The sequence below is a fragment of the Plasmodium vinckei genome (assembly GCF_900681995.1).
Source record: "Plasmodium vinckei vinckei genome assembly, chromosome: PVVCY_12".
NCBI classification, from domain to species: Eukaryota; Apicomplexa; class Aconoidasida; order Haemosporida; family Plasmodiidae; genus Plasmodium; species Plasmodium vinckei.
Genome location: NC_051304.1, coordinates 445032 through 461065, shown reverse-complemented (window position 1 = coordinate 461065; position 16034 = coordinate 445032). Strand labels below are relative to the sequence as shown.

The following is a 16034-nucleotide window of genomic DNA, read 5'->3' as shown; positions in this document are numbered from 1 at the left end:
TCAATTATTTATTATATTTTATTTTTTTATTTTATGCTTGTTATAATTCTTTTTAATAGCACTTACTAAAATAACATAGAATTTTTTTATGTATTAAGTATAAAAATAAATGCATAAAATATATAACGAGTTAAAGAAATTATATTTATCTGTCTAATCATAATATTTTCATTTCCTTTTATTTTATATCATTTATTCAATTTTTTATAACTTTACATATATGCATGTAAGCATGTATTTGTTTGTAATAAATAATTATATATATATATATATATATTCACATGTGTATAAAAGTGTGAACAAAAACACGGTTAAACGATGTAATATAATGCATATACTATTATGGGAAAGTATTTTCCTTTTAAATCAGCTATAAATAAAAGAACATGAAGAGTAGAATAATAATACGTTATAACATATGAATGAGTGAAAAAAAAGAGATGTATAAAAATCCATACAAAATATTCACAATAAATAATTCTGCATTAAAAATGTAAATATAAGCATGTATATATTTATAATATGCGCTTATGCACATTTATATTATATATTTTCATTTAATTTATTAAAAAAATAGTACAAAAAATGATTGTAGAATAAAAAAATAACATAATAAAGAGCCTCACAAATAATATAAAAAGATGTTGGATATTGTATAAATAGTCTTTTATAATATGATATTATCCACAATATACATGTTGATAAGCTCCTATGAAAACAATGAAAACTGCTTAGATACATTAAATCACAAGCAAGAAAAAACATAAAAAAATACGAAAAAGGAAACGTAAAATTACACTTTTTATGTTTTACTTAACATGTGAACTCATCTGCCATTGCATATAAATAATTTCAACTCAAAAAAAAAAAAAAAAAAAAACAAATTCATAAATTTTATTTAACTCAATAACTGGCATGTAAATAAGAAATATTTTAGTCATATATTAAAGGATAATTGGCAAAAAGGATTTACAAAATGTAAAAACGATTTATCTTTTTATACGAAATGGCTGAATATAAATATATAGAGAGATATGTGCATGCATATTATAGGAATAAATTTTACATATAATTAAATAAAATTAAAATAACCGTGTAAAAAAACGACACATGGAAAATGTAAAAAATATAACAACGAGCCTATTGTCAATTTGCTTTTTAGAGGACCTATATAACATAGGTGTGCAAATTTTTATGCATACATATTTATATTGATTATTTACAGTGTACAGTTTTAGCTTCAACATTATCTTATTTAATATGTTTTTTTCATATGTGTAAACAATTTTTTAAAAAAACATAAAGATAAAGCATATCTATATTGTGTGTACCCCAACCATTAGCTAAAAATACATCGAAAAGAATATATGCATGCATAACATGTGTGCTTTATAAACATTAAAAATTATGATAGAATAGGACAAATATAAAAAACGAAATAAAATATAACAAATTAAAAAAATGAAACGATTTAAACATAAAAAAGAATAGTAATACAAAAGGTGACACATATTAAATGATTTTAAAAATTGAAAAAAATGAAGAGGACATTTTTTCTTATGTAATATTTTTTATGATTTTGTTTTTTCTTTATTTTATATTTGTTTCTCTTGATTAATGTTAAAATATTATTCACAAACTTGTAAATATCATTCCATGGAATTTTATGGCAATAAATATATTTTTCTTTTTCCTGATGGAGACATATATACTTATTCATGGGAAGTGTGATTTTATTTTCGATTTGGCTCTTTTGGTTTAACCTTTTTATTCCCTTTTTTTTGTTTTGCATAGCTTGATATATTACCTGTATCGAATTTTTTTTTATTTTTTCTCATCGATGATACTGAATTATTGGAATGTATACTGCTTGAATCAGATAGTGATGAATGTGAAGAAGCAGATAGATAGTTGGTTTTCATGTCATGAATTTTTTTTTTATAAACAATATGTTTGTCATTGTTTCGTATGCTTATTTTCCCTAATGTGTTTATAATAGATTGATATAATTTAAGTATAGTAGATATAAAAAGAAAAAAGAAATTCAAAATGAATGGTAGAAGAGGTATTAAGGCAGGGGCTAATATAATTAATATAGCTATAATAGCAAATTTACCAATTAGGGTTTTAATTAAATTTATATAATAATTAGAACATGTTTTAAAATTAATTACATAACATAATAAATTAATAGTACAATTACATGCATATTCATCCGGATTTTTAATATCAGGTGATGGTGTATGCTGTTCTATTATTACTACTTCCTCTGTTCCTCCATCTACTTCTGTCTCAACAACATGTACACTCTCTTTTGATTGTAATTCGAATTCTTCTGTAGAGCATTCTTTCCCATTGGAATCTTTTATAATAGCTTTGCACAATGTTGTAATTTCTTTATTGATTAAAAATTTTATTATAAAATAAAAAGCATAGTTTTTATTTGGTCCAATAAATGCACGCACTGGTGCGATAGGGTTAATGTGACTAGCCATTTGGCCAGTTTCTTTATTTGTACATGTAATTGAACAAGAGAAATTTGACCCTATGAATTTACTACTATTCCATACATGTGTAATAAGAACACATTCATTTGAATTTGAATTACTAGATGCACACTCATTTGGTATAGTAACATGAGTAATAGTTGCAATGGAAACAGGTCTTATTTCATATACTTCTATAGCATCTGTTTCAAATTTTATTTCTACACTATGATTTCCATTATATTTGTAATCAATGAATTGGGCATGTGCAGCTACATTTGGTTTATAAAAAATGCTATTATCAAAATCATTTTCATCTATTTGTGCATTTTTATTATTCTTAACTTTATCTTTTAAATGATTGGGCATCTTATAGGATTCATATATCTTAGTTTGTGGTTCAGAATTATATATATTTTTTATTTTATACTTTGAAAGAGAAACACCATCTTTTATAGATGCAGAGTTATGGATATCATAATATTTTTTGAGATTATTTGATATACAATGTCCAGCTTCTGATCCACAAAAGTTCCCTTCTGATTTTCTCCAAGTATTTAAAGATACACCTAACTTACCACATGTTTTACCACTTAAATCAAACATATATTTTGGTAGCATCATAGCTTTTCGTAAACATGGGTGCATAGTATCGCATATATTTGAATAATTACAGCCTTTTAATAACGGTGAATCATGTGATAGTCCACAATTTTTTGTTATATCACTAGCTATAACATCTTTATTATTAATAGGTGATGATGGAATAACAATATACTCGTTTGATAAATTAATGAGGGTTCTTTTTCCATGTGTTTCACCTTTTAAAAATAACCATAAATCAAAATAATCATCTCTTATTTCTGTTATACTATCATTTAATTGATATTTTTTTTCTTTTGTAACTAAATCTGATTTATTGTTTAAAACAGACGCTACATCATTGTAATAATATTCTTCTATTGTTATATTAACAGTTGTATTAAATATTGGTGGATATTCTATTTCATAAACTGCAAAATGCATTGAATCCATAATAGGGCAATGCCTACTATATACTGTCGCTGATTCAGTAAATAGCATATTAAAATAAATACATTTTAATTTTGCTCTTTTTATAAATTCATCATCTTTAAAGTAATTATATGATTGACATCTACATGCTTCTCCTCGTGTATATTCATGAAAATTAGTTGGGTTTTTTTCATCATATTTATCTATATCTTCAATTTTACGTACATTACATGCATATGTATATTTATCTATTTGTTCTTGTGTATATTGTTCAAATTTATGATTATTAAATATATCTATAACTTCTCTGAATTCTAAAGGAATGTCCTTCACATATTTCAAATAATATGAGACAGTTACATAATCCCTTCGAATTGTTAGGAAATATCCTTTTCCTCCTTTTCTCATCACTTTCAATCTTACTACCTGAAACAAAAAGAAAAAAAGCATCTGAATATTTCAACATATCCAAGTAAGAAATTAAAATGAACTACATGAATGGTTATGCATATTAACTGTGGGTTATAGTATAATTTTATGCCCATTGCAATTAAACTAAAAATTAATCAAACATAAAGGGATGCATAGAAAATGATAATTGAGAGTGTCTTAAATACACACCGAATTATTAGAAACGTCCAATTCACCGAAAGTTACTGTATGACATGTTGAATCATCTGATGATGAAGTACAGACACTTTTTTTTGCAAAAGAATACACTAATTGAATAAAAAAAACTTTATTTTTAAAGTCACACCATTTATAATACTTTAAAATGATACAAAAAATCAACAAAATAATCAACTTATATATACGTTTCGATCTTAAATTTATCAATTTATTTCGCATTTTTTCTAAATGATATATTAAAGAATGGTTTATAAAAAGAAAATAATAGAAAAAGCTAAAATCCTTTTTTCATTTGTGAAGCTTATAAATTCCCTCTTTTCATATACTTTTATTTGCATGTTTTTTTTTACCATATTCAAATATTATATTGGCGTTTCAATGCGTTTGAGTATAAACAAGCGCAAACAAAATAATAGTTTCGAGTATTTGAACATCAGCATATATCTCATTTTTTTTTACTGTTAAAGATATTTGTCTATTCTTATTTATTTTTCTATTTTTATTATTTATTTTCTTATTATTTTTTCCATTCTTTATATTTTCTTTAATTTTAATGTTTGGATCTCTACATCGTTTTTGTCTTTATATAAAGAGAGAAATATATTTGTAAAAAATTATTTTCAGGTATCTAAAAATATACGAACTTACGAACTTTGTCTTCCTTCTTTTTCATTTTTTAAATAAAAAAATATAACTAATGCATACAAAATATGAATAAATAATTAATTATCAAGAAGTAATTAGCCTATTTTTCCCAATCATGACCACAAGAGGTGTTTTGTCTTGAAATAATTTTTTCTGCATTTTTATTTTATGCAATTTATAGAGATATAAATTTATATTTTTATAGAATACAAATCAATGATAATATATTTTATGATTTCCCTAAGAGTGATATTATAGTATAATTTATAACCATTTATATGACCGAATAATAATGCACATATATATATGTATCAGTGCAATATAATTTTCCAAAATTGTTGTTATTTAGATGAACTAGTAAAAATATAAAATATTTATTAAAGTTAATAGATAATAAATCAAATATTATACAAAAAAAAGTTAAGAATTACAAACAAATAAAAAAGCTAATGATAAAAATAAAGGCTTACTAAAAAATTCTACGAAAAAAAAAGGTTGAACACAAAAATTTTAAATAAAAAGGAAAGGATATAAACGGTATCTATAACTTATATTTATTATTATACTAATATTTATGTATCCTATCCTTATAAATGGTGTATAGTATGACAGTTTAAAATGAAAGACAAAATGAAAATAAAAAATACAGCCCTTTCAATGATGCCTGTTGAGACCCTTCTCAAAAGATATTCATAAATATTTGTGCTTCTATTAATGCTGGGAATACATAACAAATTTTGGTGCAATGTATGTGAAATTTATATAATTTTATAAAATTCGAATTACATTGCGTTGGATATAATTTGGGATGTATATTATAGCTGAGATTCTGAGCCATTTTCATTGGGCATATAATTAAAGAAGAAATAATTAACATCGTCATTAAGAATAATAAATGAATTTAATGGAAAGAATTTTTTTTCACGTGAAAAGAATTGGTATTCTGCTTTTGTATCTAACACTAATTCCAATATGCTTAACAAAAAGGCTACATTGATAACATTAATTGTTGTTTTAATAACTATATTTGTCATAGATGGATTATCACTATATATAACTAATGTGTATTCTTTCAAATCCTGTTTTTTTAGAGGCACATTTGGGATTATATCGTCATAATAATCAGATATATTATTTATAATATTTTTGTAACCATAAAACATATATTTATTTATTGCGCCTTTATTGCCTTTTTTTATATTTTCATTATTATATACATGTAATGTTGATTTTTCATTTTTAGACATTTCTTCTTTATGAATTATAAAAGCAAAAGGAGTAAAAAATCTTTCTTCAATCATTTTTTCTGTTATGATTTCTTCCAAATATAACCTGAATATATCAAATATATCCTTTTCATTAAAAACAATATTGTTATATGATTCTGTATTTAAAATTATGTCTCTTTTAGATGAAAACATGTTTGATGTAGATATATTATATAGTTCATTTGCATATTTATTTCTTTGTAAAAATTGGTCACCAAACTTTACTATATTTTTTTCTAAAAATGATTGTATATTTGAAATGCTAACTAAATTTGGATCAATACGCCCAGTTTTGGGAATTGCATTTAATTCAAAGTTCTTACATAAATCTTCAACATAATTTACTAATGATACTTTTTCTAATAAAAACATAAAATATTCTATATTTATTGTAATTGGATTTTTAGCATTATTGGGAAAGTAAAGAACCACCTGATTATTATCTAAGTTTTCCACAAATGTAATAGTCTCCTTATATTTTATATTATTAAGAGCCATATTTATATGTGCTAAGTGCTGGCAATAAACAAGTGGCTTCCATATTTCTGTACCTTTAAAAAATTGTACCAAATGTTTGGCATTTATTATTTTATTTATATTTGTTTCAGTTACTTTATTATCACGTTCATTTTGTACATCATTTTTAGGTTTCACATAATTTTCTAACTTTAAGAATTCTGCCAAGAGTTTATTCTTTTGATCGTTATCATTAATCAAAGATGAATATTCAACATTACTAGCATTATCATTCTTATTTTTATTTTCATTATTTGTATTTAATTGGGAATGTACAACGTTTTTAATTGTGTTTGGATCATTCTTAGTTTTTTCATTTTTATTATTAACATAGTTATTAAGTCTTCGTGAGCGTGAATTATTGGGGTCATGCATTGTGTCTTTTAATTCCAAATCATGATCATCTTTTCCATGGTTACCATAAGTAGTGAAAACTTGTTTACCTATTTTATAAGAGTTTATACGAGATACTTTTGATTTAATTTCGTCAACAAACATATTAGTTATATCATTTGTGTCATTAATATTTATTAAGCTAGCGTTATAATAAACATTAATACCATCATTATTTTCATCAATGGATTTATCTATTTTATTAGTCTTGTTTGATTTTCTTTTTTTAGTATGCAGAGAATGTCTATAATTATGATAAAAAATAGTGCTATAAATATCTGATTCTCCATTGCCATCAACTATTAATTTTGATTTTGGTTTTCCGTTTTTTTTAATAAAGGGCAATTTTTCTTGCATCGAGATTAATTGGGATAAAACGTAAAATGGAGAATACTCTTCTAAATATAATGGATTATCATAATGATAATAAGAGCACCTTGCATTTGTTCCATAATCTTTAAAATAGCTAAGTATGGTATTGGAATAAGATTTACATGGACATACTAAAGGTATTGTTTTTTTATTTATATTTAATAAACCTAATATAGTTTTAAAATCTTGTGGTTTAATATGATATATTTTGGCGTTTATTTTTACATCTATACTTTTTTCGCTAAATAGTATAGTCATACCGTCATATAATAACATGTCATTATTTGATAACTCTAATGTATTAGTTATCGTCATACAATAGGATACACAAATTAATTGAGTAATTTTTTCTATAAATACAATAGCTTCAGTTGTATTGAATATTTTTAAATAATCAATAAATATTAATAAATTTCTAAGATTTCTGTTTAATGATAATCCTCTAAATTCAAAAAAGCTTGAAAAGTTGTTTGCCCCATTTTGTCCAATCTTAACATACATCCTATTTTGGATTGTATCCAAAGTTTTATTATCTATAATATCCGTTATTGTTTTCATTTTTTTTGCTTTGAATTCTTTTCTTTTGTATACAGGTCTATGTTCACTACTATTTGATAAGGCATGTAGGTTTTTGTTATTTTTACCATCATTATCATTTACCACCGCAGTATTTGACGTTGAACTAGCGAATATATCATTAAAATCATCTTTTGAATCGCTTGTATCTATCTTATTATTTTGTTCATCCATATTTTCGTTGTTATTATCAATATTTACATCAGAATTGCTGTCTTTTTCCTTATTTTGATCCGATAAACTATTACGTAAAGTAAATATAGAATATGGATTTTCATATGTGTAGTGAAAAGTTAATGGTTCATTTTCACCTTTTGCATATAAATCATTATTATAATCCTCAATCTTATTATCAATTTTTTCGTCATAATCCTTGAAATTTTTGTTATCAAAGCTTTGGATATCATCTTTATTTTCATTATATCCAATATAATTATGTTTTTCATTAAATTTGGTATTCAATTCATTTGCATCTTTAAGTGTATTATTACCGATTTGTAAATTTAAATTAGCAATGTATGGGTGCTTATTTGAAAGTTTTTGTGGATTTTCTACTGCATTTGGATCACCATATCCAAAATATGTGTTATAAATATTTATTATGATATTATCCCTTTTATGTTTTGTTTTAGTGTCATCCACTATAGGATAGTCTTTAATATAATTTTCCATATTATTCATTTTAATTTCATCATTAATTTTTCCAATAAAACTGTAGATATAATCATTAATTTTATCTATTTCTTCACTTAAATTTTCTATTTTATATTCTTCATTGTTATCAAATATTTCATTTTCATTTTTTTTTCCCTCGTCATTTTCATGAATCTCTTCATGTTTCTCATCAAGCAAATTATCATTATCCTTTTCATAAGTTTCTTCTTTATATGGAGTGTTTATATATTCTGGAGTCACTGCTTTACTGCGTAAAATTAATTTAATTATATTAGAAGACTGTTCATGGTTATTATTAAAATATGTGTCTACATAATCTTTGTCTAATGAATCCAAGTCAACATAAATACTATTGAGTATACCAGACAAATACAATATTTTAGTGTCTACATCATTAAATGTAGCATTTATATTGTGATGTTTTAATAAATGTGATAAAAAGTTTTCGAATTTATTAACGTCATTTATATTCAATCCTGAATTTTTTATATATTGATATGCATTATTTATATCATCATATTTTGTATATTCCTTTTTATCAATGAATTTATTTTTTAATAAAGCTAATAAGATAGCTTTTTTAATACTATTTTGATCGTTATGAATTGCATTATGTCCAGAAATTAATATAAAAGAAAATATAACATAAAAAAAAGAAAATATTTTCAACATTTTTAATTACAAAATTTAATTAGATAAATTATCGACATATGAATGAATAAATATAACAATCGATTATTTATTTTTTTATTGCGATTGTTGTTTAATTTTAAAATATATATATATTCTATTTTTCTGTTTCTGATTTATTTAAAATTAGTTTTGTTGTGTGTGTGTGTAAGCACATTATTACTCTAGACTCAGAAAAATATTCAATTGTTGGATTTTTAATAATTAAGAATAGAGTAATTAATATATTAATTTTACATGAACATTTTAAAAAATGAATATTATAAATAAATCAAATAATAAATATATAAATAATATTTAAAATATTATGTCTATAATAAAAATATATAATTTCCCAAAATAATGAATCTATATAAAGTAAAATTTCCATAATCCTGTTAATTATTTGGAAAATAGTAAACAATAAAAAAAAAATTTCCAATATTTTCTTGGTAAATTCTATAACGTCACAAAAAAAAATGTGTATATATTAATAAAGCGATATGCGCACATGCAAAAAATAAAAGCATAGCAATCCCTCAAAATAAAAAAAAAAATAATTAAATTAAACAAATTGCAACGAAACAAATTTTAATTTTACACTTAAAAAAAAATATAAATATAGACAATATATTATGAAAATCATGCTACACCATTTTTACAAAATATAATTTTTATAATTCGTCTAATTAAATAACCACATGAACATTATAACATTTACAGTGTGCTCAGAAAAATTTTATTTTATTTTATTTTATTTTATAATGCATGTTAATTTTTATCTTATGTTTATTTTAGGGTAATATAATTCCTAATATCTTTATATTTTTATTTGAATTTCATTTATTTTTATTTTATATATTTTTTACATATTTTAAAACATGTCAAGAACATGTATAATTACTGGTGGTACCGGTTTATTGGGAAATAGTTTTCGGGAAATGGTAAAGAGTGAAAACAAAGATTTCATTGAAACTGAAAATGAAATCATTATAAATTCTAATGATAAAAATGTAATTAAAAAATACGTTTTTTTAAGTTCTAAAATGTGTAATTTAAAAAATTATGATGAAACGAAAAATTTTTTTGAAAAAAATAAGTTTACTGATATAATACATTTTGCAGCCCATGTGGGAGGTTTATATGCGAATAAAAATAACAATTTACAATTTTTGTTAAATAATTTAGATATTAATTTAAATATAGTCAAAGTTTGTCACAAATATTCGGTAATGATTGAATTCATAAAAAAAAAGTAACAACAATACGAATATGTTAATTATATTTATTATAAATAATTACAAAAAATTATGTAAAACAAAAAAAGAAAAGACGCTGGAAAGACATATTTAAAAAATAATACCTTATATACAATACATAAATTGCCATTTCTTGATTTAAAATATACATATATATATGTTCTTTTTGGCGTCTTTATAGATAACTAGAGGTATATTTACACTATCCACGTGTATTTTCCCTGAAAAATGTGATTTACCATTAATTGAAGAAAATGTTCATAATGGGAGGTGTCATTTAAGTAATGAAGGTTATAGTACATCGAAAAGAGTTTTAGAAATATTGGTTCGGTATTATAGGGAAAAATACAATTATCAATGGATGTGTATAATACCTACAAATATATACGGCAAATATGATAACTTTAACTTAGAAAATGCTCATGTAATACCTTCTATTATTCATAAGATATATTTAGCAAAAGGTAATTGAAATCATATAGCTTCTTTACAATATAATTTACACACTACTACATAAAATATATCAATTCTAAAGGTTTAGTTATAAGTCAATGATAATTTAATTATATTATAATTCAAAATGTTAATATTTTTTTAGTTAATAATACAAATGTAAAGCTTATGGGAGATGGTTCAGCTATTCGACAATTTATTTACAATAGAGATATAAGCAATATTTTGTACTATATTCTCAATATTTATTATTCACATAATTTAACTATTATTAAGGATAATATTTATAATGTTATTCTCTCCACGAATTTACCTTCAAATGGTAACCATAATATATATCTGTTTAATTTTCATTGTTAATTGTTTTTCAAATAATATTTAATTTAATATATTTTTTCACCACTATCAGAATTAAGTATTAAAGAGCTGGCGAACAAAATAAAGCATTACATGAAATTTAATAACGAAATATTGGTAAATACATAGAAAAACAATCAATTGGTACTACTATTGTTCATAATAGCAAATGTATGGCATGTGAAAAATATATAAATTATTTTTTTTTCCAGTTTGATGATACGCAAGACAATGGGATTCACAAGAAGGTTTCAATTTAATACTATTATAAGGATAATAATAATAATAACAAAAATATTATATCAAATAAAACACATATATATTGTTTTTTCAGACGGCGTGCAACGATAAACTATTGTCCATAATAAATAGCTCTTTCTCATTTACTGATATAGATAAAGGTTACATGAAAAAAATTACAAATAAAATAAAACTATGAAATTTAGATTTAAAAGTTATTTATATAACTTAAGTGAAGCATATTACACTCTATATTAATTATACATGTGTATGTTTATACATTTTTAAAAAATATTGTTTAATGTGGGATTACAGGTTTAAAAGAAACTATTGATTGGTTCAATACTGAATATAAAAATATAAGAAAATAATATATTTTGTGATTTATGTTTTTATAATTATTTAGTTTTTATATTTAAGTTTTAGTCATTTTATTTCATATTATCCATAAAAAAAATTATGTTATAGAAAGCAAAATGTGTGTGAAAATACCCAAAATATGTAAGAGTTTAAATAATGTTACATTAATTTTGGAGAAAATTTACCTGTGTATATTTAAATACAACTTTACATGAGTTAATACAATATCTAAATATTAATATAAATCCTTTTTAATTTTTAGCATATATATTGCTGCATGCTTATATACATATATTATTTTTTTTTATTTACATGTTCATATTATGAAATATCTTTTAAATGACGTATTTTTTAATTTTACATAAAACCAAAGTTTTTATCAACGGTGAAATTTAAGCACAATGTTAAAAAAAATATATGCATTCTTAAAATATAGTTAGTAATACCCAGCATTAATATAATAATAAGCATGTTCGTATATTTAATGCGTACAGAAATATTACAAGAGATTGTCAAGGTATATATGCATATTTTTCATAGAAACCACACATGAATAAGAATATGTGCATATATATACAATATAAAATTCACTATGTATTTTATATATACATACAATTAAATATATTCTTATATTATTATAGATATATATTAGAAAATGTAAATACTAGATATGTGGTTATTGCTTTTGAACTTTCACGCAAACATATTATAAATATCCAATTTTTTTAATTATGGAATTGGCTTCTCATATATTTGATTGACTAATATAGATTTTATATGTATATTTGGATATATATATAATTTACTTTACCCTCGTTTATTTATTTTGTTGTATTCCATATTATTTAACATTTTCAAAAAAAACGATTTTTTTTTTACTATTCATTTTTCTATGGAAGAAAATGGATGATAAGTTTTATTTAACTTTTTCTAAAAGAAAAAAAAAAAAAGTGACTGGAACAATAAATAAAGAAAAATTTAAAAAGAATTTTTCCAAAAGCGAAAAATATGTTAAAGTGTCAATATTAAATAAAAACACAACTAAAAAAACTCTTCTACACACATTATTTAAAGGTTTTGTAAAACCCTGTAATGAAAAAAGTACAGTATTTTATTCCATTTTATGTATTATTAATAATATATATAAATGCCCCTATTTCACAAAGCATCGATGCTTAATATGTAAGCCATTATATTATAATAGGCTATTAAAATTGAAACAAGAATATGAAGATAATGATAAAAGTGATGGTATTGATGATGAGCCAAGTGCCTCCTTGAAATATAATTCATACTATAATAGAAGGAAGATAGATAAAAGTGGGATGGCAAAAGAGGACAAAAAAAACGATATAAACGATATTTCAAATCCAAGCACTAGTAACAACAACCTCGAAAATATTAATAAAAGTAATGAAACTATTTCAAATAATTGTGTGGGTAAGGATCATTCCTATACATGCAAAGATAAAGAAAGTGTTAAAATTGATACCGAGGAAAAGGAGCAAGGAAAGGATGTGTCGATGCAAAATGCAAAAGAAGAAAATGAAGATGAAAGAGATAATGATGATAATAAAATAAAAAAAAATAAGATAAAAAGGGAAGAAATTAAATATGATAAGAATGAAAAAGGAGAAAATTGTGAAGAAAGTAAAAACACAATAATATATGACCCTTTAAAAACCAATACGATAAACAATAAACCAAAATTAAATTTAAATAATAGCAAACAAAACAATCCTTCTAATAAAACAAATTTATTTAATACATGCCCATTTCCTAATATACTAAGTGGGAAATTAAATTTGTCGAATATCCATCAATATAATTTTTTATCGCATGATAATAAAATTAATTACTTAGATTTATATAATTTTGATGTGTTTGATAAAATAAGTATATATGATAAAATATTACTAGATCTTAATCAAAATGAAATACACACTAATATATTAAGAACAGGAATATATTTTAATAAATATATGAATACAACACATAATCATAGAAATGTTGATCTACTAATGGCATTGAAATCTTTTATAAAAGATTACACACTACCCCCTTACGAGCCAATTAATAGGCATATGAAAATTGTGATTGATAAAGAGCTAAATTATATTATAATGTGTAAAAAACATAGTATAAGTATGGGAGAAGTAATTAGATGGTTTAAAAACATGGTAACAGAAAGTATAGGTAAACATGTTTTAGAGGAAATAAAAGAAATCATTATTAATAATATTAATAATTATATAAGAACTAAGATAATAATTCCATCTATAAAAATATCAAATTATGTATCAGAATATATAATTGAAGACAAGGATATTTTATTAATATATACATTTGATTATGATATATATATATCTATGATAAATGCAAAAAAAAAAGGAAAAATGTTTGAAATTTTCCTAGTAGACTCAGAACCATATAAAAATTCCCATAATATAAAATTATATATAAAATTAGGTATACCTGTTACATATACATTACTTAGTAGCTTATCTTATAATATTAAAAAATGTACTAAAGTTTTATTGGGTATTGATTCTATTATGCATAATAATATATATGGTTATGCAGGAACCAGTATGATTTGCATGATTTCAAAGGTCAATAATGTTCCTGTATATATAGTTTGTGAAACATATAAAATAAGTAATAAAATAATTATAGATAGTTTTAGTATGAATAATATAAATAACAATATAGAAATATATGATTATATGTATTTGCATCATTATCATAATTCAAAGGATCATCATAATAATATATTACCTATAAGAAGATATGATAAAATTGTAGTAGATTCAAGTTTGGAATATAATAAAAAACTTAATAATTTTATAGAATCATATCCAGATATAAAATCAAATCAAATTTTGTTTAGCAATATAAACAATCAAAGTTACATAGGAAACAAAAATTGCTTGAATCAAAAAATTAACAGTCCAAAACCGCCTATTATTTATTCTTCAGGAAATCCCAATAAATTTTATAAAAAAAGAAGAAAAGAAAGTGGAAAAAAACACAATATCAATAATATATGTGATCAAAATGAGTCTCCAAAATGTAATGATGCTTCTATAAAATATGAGCATGATAACGATAGGTTTGAGAAAAGTAATATTCAAAGTTTTAATGATAATCAAACATCTTCTCTATATATAGAAAATAAAAATGATCATGCATCTAACAATGTATTAAAAAAAAATATTTTTGCTGTACATGAAGAAGAAAAAACTTCTCTTTTTATAAAAGTTGTTAAAGAGGAAAAAACAAATAAACTAATAATGAAGGAAAACAGCTACGAAGAAATAAACATTAATAAAATGAATCAAGATGAAATTAGCATAGGAGAAAATAATGTAAATCAAACAAGCTCGAGCGGACCTGGTTTGAAAAAAAAGGAAACTCCATTTTTCAGAAATACAGTTAAAGATATAAGTAATGAAAGAATTGTTTCGACAAAAAGCATTATGAAAATAGTAGATGAATCAAATGATAATAAAAAAGTAGAAACTATAAATATATGTATTAATCATAAGCACAATATTACAAATGTATCAAATGATTGTAAAAATGTGAATAAAAAAAATAAACAATTTTATAATATAAAAAATGATAAAACATTTTATGAACAAAAAAATAGTTATTTCATCAACTATAAAAATTATTTAGATGTGCCGTCAAATAATTCAAACCCTAAAATAAAACAAAATATAATTGAAGAAGAAAGAACTCCATGCAATCATGTTTGTGATTCCATTTGCAAATCTATTGGAAATTTAAACATAAAAAATGTATGCATAGATAGGCATAACGAAACAAATTTATTTAGTTCTGTTTTATCACACATTGATAAAATAAAAGCAAATGCCGATAAATCATTTTATGTAGCTAATATATGTAACGACGTCACTCCACTTAATTATGTTAGTTACATTATTACCGAAGTGGGGGTATATACAAGTGAAAATAAAAACTCCTTAAATGTTTTTATTCAAAATAATATGTAAAATTTTTTCATTGTGTTTATCCCTTACTCGTCTTTTTATTTATTAATGTGTATCCGTATATTTACCTATTTATTTTTTTGTATATAAGTAATATTTATGCAT

The 16034-nt window shown here is 22.6% G+C and overlaps 4 protein-coding genes across 4 annotated transcripts; 2 read left to right on the top strand and 2 right to left on the bottom strand.

Moving 5' to 3' along the window:
- Positions 1-1733: 1733 nt before the first annotated feature.
- PVVCY_1201340 (male gamete fusion factor HAP2, putative) lies at positions 1734-4349 on the bottom strand (the record flags this gene model as incomplete). Its single annotated transcript, XM_037634628.1, has 2 exons — positions 1734-3926; positions 4122-4349. The coding sequence occupies 2 exons, from the start codon at positions 4347-4349 to the stop codon at positions 1734-1736; spliced, it is 2421 nt and encodes an 806-aa protein (XP_037490701.1).
- Positions 4350-5590: 1241 nt separating this feature from the next.
- On the bottom strand, positions 5591-9247 carry PVVCY_1201330 (conserved Plasmodium protein, unknown function; the record flags this gene model as incomplete). The annotated part of the gene is made up of 1 exon (XM_008625145.1): positions 5591-9247. One exon carries the CDS (start codon positions 9245-9247, stop codon positions 5591-5593), a length of 3657 nt encoding a protein of 1218 aa, XP_008623367.1.
- An 878-nt stretch (positions 9248-10125) lies between these two features.
- PVVCY_1201320 (GDP-L-fucose synthase, putative) lies at positions 10126-11924 on the top strand (the record flags this gene model as incomplete). Its single annotated transcript, XM_008625144.2, has 7 exons — positions 10126-10473; positions 10685-10967; positions 11102-11278; positions 11366-11430; positions 11526-11561; positions 11648-11714; positions 11869-11924. 7 exons carry the CDS (start codon positions 10126-10128, stop codon positions 11922-11924), a joined length of 1032 nt encoding a protein of 343 aa, XP_008623366.2.
- Positions 11925-12815: 891 nt separating this feature from the next.
- On the top strand, positions 12816-15932 carry PVVCY_1201310 (translation initiation factor eIF-2B subunit delta, putative; the record flags this gene model as incomplete). The annotated part of the gene is made up of 1 exon (XM_008625143.1): positions 12816-15932. One exon carries the CDS (start codon positions 12816-12818, stop codon positions 15930-15932), a length of 3117 nt encoding a protein of 1038 aa, XP_008623365.1.
- Positions 15933-16034: the final 102 nt, after the last annotated feature.